The sequence below is a fragment of the Dreissena polymorpha genome, chromosome 3 (genome assembly GCF_020536995.1).
Source record: "Dreissena polymorpha isolate Duluth1 chromosome 3, UMN_Dpol_1.0, whole genome shotgun sequence".
NCBI lineage: Eukaryota > Metazoa > Mollusca > Bivalvia > Myida > Dreissenidae > Dreissena > Dreissena polymorpha.
The window spans coordinates 138,255,194-138,260,818 of NC_068357.1; the positions used below are offsets into that span (position 1 = coordinate 138,255,194).

Here is a 5,625-nt window from a genome sequence, read left to right on the forward strand (position 1 = left end):
GACACGTATTACATATTTTGAAAGGTCAATACATCTGGTAAAACACATATACATGAAATTTCTATGCAAACACGTGTATTATTTACAATTAATTTAAAAACTCTAATATACATCAAACAGTTTTTATATAGTGATCTATATTTATTGTTATGGTTTCATTACTACTTTAGTGTTTTATAATTAAACTACACTTGTAAAATAATTAAAAATTCTAAATTTAGAAACATGATAATAAAGGCGACGAAACATTCCATGAAATGAAAGAATTTGTTAAGTTTGTACACGTTTTGAAATTGAAGATGAATACCATTTTGTCTTGATATGCCCTTTATATGATAATTTTAGAAATACATGTATACCTGATGTTTACAGAAGATACCAAAAATGTTTAATTTTAACAATTATTGAATGAGACCAGAAAATCTATAATGATACGTCCTGCTAATTTCTATATTAAACCATTTAAACTAAGAGCCGAAATATATAGAGAATATATTCTTCCTCAGAATTGATTTTTTGTATATGATATCTAATTGCATTTTTTTTCTCAATCAAGTACGGATTGTAAACATCCACTCAACTTTATTAAAAAAAAGAATAAAGAGCCTTCTCTTACATATGACATTCTCACAAAACCAAAATTACATTATGTATACATTGTGATCTAAATGTTTGATTATTGTTTTTATCATTTATTTATTTCATTGCGTTTAATCGTAATATATTTATTGATTAAAACAATACAATAACATGCATTTAGTAATAAAAATAAAGCAATGGAAAAATACAATAAACATATCTGTATAATTTAATACACGATACAGTAACAATATACATAATTATATACGGTTCGACAAATAGATCAAAGCATGAAATTCCATAAAAATGCATTACTATTCAGACTTAAACTGTTATAGTAAAAAACTGTTCTAAATTGTTCTAAAACTTTGATTTTTATTGAAATTATTTATCTCCTCAATGTTTAGCGGTTTCTGAAGATACGTATTACAATGGTACATAATCACAATTTTGCCAAAAATTATCATAAATCTTACAATCTGTGACATTTTGAATGTTCAACTGAAACGCAACAAGAGCTTAATTGTTCATTATCAAAATTTAAAATGCTCGACAAATTCGCAATTTGCTCGATATACACTTTAAAATCGTTCAAAAACTGTTGAATTACACGACATTCCAGCAACATATGAATATTTGAATATAATTACATGCTGCAAATATCACACCTATTGACATGTGTTAATCCAAACAGCAGTAATAACTATTGTTTGGAATAATTTGCTTATTATATTTATACTGAAAAGATCTTAGTTCGGTGTCATGTATCAGTCTAAACGGTTAAATAAACAGTGTATGCGTTTCATTTTATTTATCAAAAAGTAATTCCCATTTTGTAACTTTCTTTATTTGATTCATTTGCTTAGTCAGTACGAGCTTTCGGTATACTAGTTTGCAGATTTTAGTTGAATTTCTATAATTGATAAAAGTAAATATTCTGGTGGTTGATAACTTATGTTTTCAGCTTTCAGCTTTTCTTTCCGATTTAGCGGCACACTTTTAAATAGACTATAGTATTTCAGAAAAGAAAGTACTGCTATTTAACCCGTACAAGTCGTGTAATTGCTCACAAATCAAAATTTCCCCTCTGAATAGTTGTATAATTATTTGTTCTACATGATTTACCCCTTTAATATGTTATACATCGTAGAAAAATAAACCATGAACATTTCTTATAAATATATATTCCAAATTATTTCTTTTACAATAGTTGAGATGTGTTTTGTACCTTATTCGAGACCTTAAATATGTCTTTTAAAATTAATGATCGAATGTTAAGTGTGCCTTTATCGTCAGGTTTCATGTGATTTTTTAAAATGAAATAATTCCCAAAGCTTTCCATTAATAAGCTTTATAATTTGGTTATTTATTATTCAAGTTGGTGTATAAATCGTTTTGTCCAAGAAGTTTTGACACCATCGAAAAAGCTTTTTATATCAATCATTTGAAAACCGTCATTTATGTATTCTTGTATATTTTGATCACGTTTAGTCCTGTCGGGTTTGTCATTCCATAAACATGTAGACATATATTTTTTAAGTTTTAAATTTTCTTTTAACTGGTCCTTCTAAAACTGTGAATATGTATTATAATTTTGGCACTGCAAATGTTTTGATAACCGTGAATTGTCCTATAAGTTATAGATTTCATTTTCTACATTTATGTGAACGGTATTTGAACTCATGTTTTTATACATATATTGCGATCAGCCGTAACTTTTGTATTCTTGTATATTGTTATTGTGTGGCCACGCTGTCACAGTCCCAATCAATTTTTTTCGTTGACACATATTATATGTCTCCATATAAGTCGCTCAGCTGTTCGTACTTGCTTGACTTTTGTTTCGTATATTCCAGCATACTACTCGGTGGAACGCTTGGAGAAATGTTATAGTATTTTCCCGAAGAAATTGGTGGTACTACAGGTTCGAACAGATTTGTTGAAGGTACTGATGACTTCGACGAAGGCCGGTCCCTGTTGAGTGTCGATGACGAAGATGACGACGAAAATGCGGATGCTAACAACGAGAAATCTGGAATGCCCCCTGATGTGTCTAAGATCACATTCTTCAGGTGCGACAGGTTTGTCTCACCTGACATTAAAGCTTGCATGTCTAATGGGAGCTTTAAAGAGTACACAAGTCGTATCCAGAACCATTCAAGGACCTTTGCGTCGATGTAATACAAACAAGTGCTGTTGTTAAGCAGCAGTTCCGGGATCTCACATCGCTTTACTTCCACAGGGATCAGCCTTTTACGACGGGATTCTGTGAATTATGAAAAAATACAGAAATAAATTACATGTTTATTAGGTATGTATAAAATGAAACATACGTTCCATATATTCATTATCAGACCCTCTTCAAGGACAACGCTGATTCAGTATAAAATACACGTTGGTATTTAATCGTTAACACGTTTTGCAACTTATACGCCCGTTTAAATGCCTGGTACATGGATCTTTGAAGGATGTATTTATTTGACGTTAAGATGATGGCAAAGAAAATAATGGGTACAACAAGAAAAACGGTAATGTAATAAAACCTGATCTTCAATGCTTTACATATTTATCTGATTTAATTTAAATATAAATACTATTCTGAACGGAAGTATGCATGTTGTTAGCAACCAACGCACATAATTGTAGCATATTTCCCTCATAAGTTACTGATTCAAAATTGGTGTTTGTATTATTTTTAGCAAATCTGGCTCTTTAAGAGTCTAAAGATAGATATACAAGTAAGCAGCCTCGGCACAAAATTTTGATGTCATGTCTCCTTTCAAACTTTAAATATTTCACAGAAATGGCTTTAAGTAATAGTTATATTGACTGTCTCTAAATTCAATTTAAATCAATGAATTCAAGTAAGGGACTAAAATACACGATTTCCATGTATAACAATGTTTCGAACCGATTTATTGAGAAAAGTGACCTTCACCTTGACCCTACCAGCTCCAAATGAATTGACAAGCTGTGTCCTAATTTAAGTTACATATACACACAATGTGAATGCAATATCTTCATCCTAACTGAAGGTATGGAGCAACGATTTTTCTATAATTTACAGTAACCTTGACCTGACAAGCCGAAATTTGGTCTCTATTTGAGCTCACTGAATCTAAAGACCATCATGGTTAGTTATATCAAATTAAAAATAAATATTGAAACCATAAAAGAAAGCAGAAAACAGCAATTCGCGAAATATGCGATAATCCAATTCGGAAGCACATTAAGCGCTCTTGTTGCTTATTGAACTTGGTCTTCAACTTACGCCCATAACGTTATAACTCAGTTTTAAGCTGATACAATTAAATAATTTGTCTGAATGACTGTAAAAGATTTAGTTTTAAAATTTGCTAATTTAAGGGACATTATTCTGAGTGCTTCATTTAATCGGTCTTGTTATCGAAATTTGACGAGATATTTTCCCCAAATTATCATCAAGTTACATGATCATTTAATTGTTACGTTTTGAAATAATGTGCAGACATCGAGGCCCCCATTTGCCTGGACGCTGCTCTCCTGTCACCAAACATTGTGTTCCAATAATCCAGTTGTTTAAACGGGCGTATAAAAAATCACAGGTAAAGTTAAAATATGAGAAAATAAGAGGATGTATTATGAATAAATATATAAACAATTGGAATTACAAATTAGTATTGCTTTTTAATCATGGCATTTTACTGGTACTAATGTATGCCCATAACTTGTGGTTTACTAACATTATTCCTATATGTTGTTACTTGTATTGTTAATTGAAAGAAATGTAGTGGAAATACTATGTCAAAAATATAAAAAATATATACAAGCCTGTGTACCGGGCGCTAAACATTCAACAAATTCTGTTTGAAAATCAGAGGCTGGACTTTTCAGGTACTGCGGCGACAAAACTATGATCATTCTACGGCACCTGTAACAAGGATTGCATCATTATTATTAGAAATGTAATACAATCTGAAAGGCATCCTGAAAAAGGACATCCTGACTTCTGAAGACGTCGGACGTGCATTGTCAGTGTGATAAAATCAATTATACTTGACTACATACAAATGTAATGCAGTCAATAAGAATCAAGTATCAGTTAATGATATTCCCATTCTTTATATAATTGCATTTAATGACACTTCCATGGCTGAGATAAGGAATCATCACATTTAAAAGTACCTATTAATTTTATATTACTAGCCTGATATAACTAACAACGATAATCTAATATAGACAAATATTAAATATACATAGGTTCATACAGACGACAGATGTATACAATGCTAATGACAGTTACACGGAAATCTTTTCCAGAAAAAAATACTTCGTGCGAAAAACAAGGAAAAGGAATCGCAGAACGTTATGCTGTTTTAGCATTTGAAAACTAAAAGTTGGAACTTTCAGGCGTCTGATCTTGGAAGTTGTTTTCAGTATAACATGATATTTCCATTCACATCATTCATATCATTTATGACAGGGTGGACCAGTATTGTGATATTATCTAATGTCTATGAAATGGCTTAACAAACATAATTCCTTAGCTTAACATTTTTAACACATCTCTTAAAGTCGCCATTACATTAAAAAGTACATTAAACTTTTATACGATTTAGACACTTTTCAGTTGATCAGTCCAATGAGGAATAAAGGCTTAAGCAAAGAGGAGAAGGGTGCAGCATCTTGCTATTTCACTCTAGATATTTTCCTCATACTTTATGCACAGCTATGGTAATAATGTTTTAAATCTGAGTGAATGTTTTTTCGGACCATGTCCAAACAAAAAATATGTGCTTTAATTTTCAAATAATTATGTCTTAAACGTTTGAAAAGTTGCAAACTCATCACTTCCAAGTATTGAATATTTGTTATGTTAGAAAACGTATTTGATCTACATGTTTCTTAGACAGAAGCAGTGGGATGTTGTAAACGTATTTAATTTAGCTCAATTGCACCGAAATTCGTATTACATTGCTCTCGAGTAAATTTCATGTGGAGAACTAGAACTTTTGGGAAGGATATAGAACGCTCCTACAATCGGTTTCAAACCTGCGGACACCATAT

General features: G+C 31.0%; 1 protein-coding gene across 1 annotated transcript in view; it reads right to left on the bottom strand.

Annotated features, from left to right (window-relative positions):
• Positions 1–2,369: 2,369 nt before the first annotated feature.
• Positions 2,370–5,625, bottom strand: part of LOC127872633 (myeloid differentiation primary response protein MyD88-like) — a 7,202-nt gene continuing 3,946 nt past the window's right edge. The window contains exons 3-4 of the mRNA XM_052415963.1: positions 4,398–4,489; positions 2,370–2,845 (exon numbers count right to left, since the gene is read on the bottom strand). Of these exons, the coding sequence (XP_052271923.1) occupies positions 2,370–2,845; positions 4,398–4,489 (568 nt within the window). The remainder of the gene's footprint in view (positions 2,846–4,397; positions 4,490–5,625) is intronic.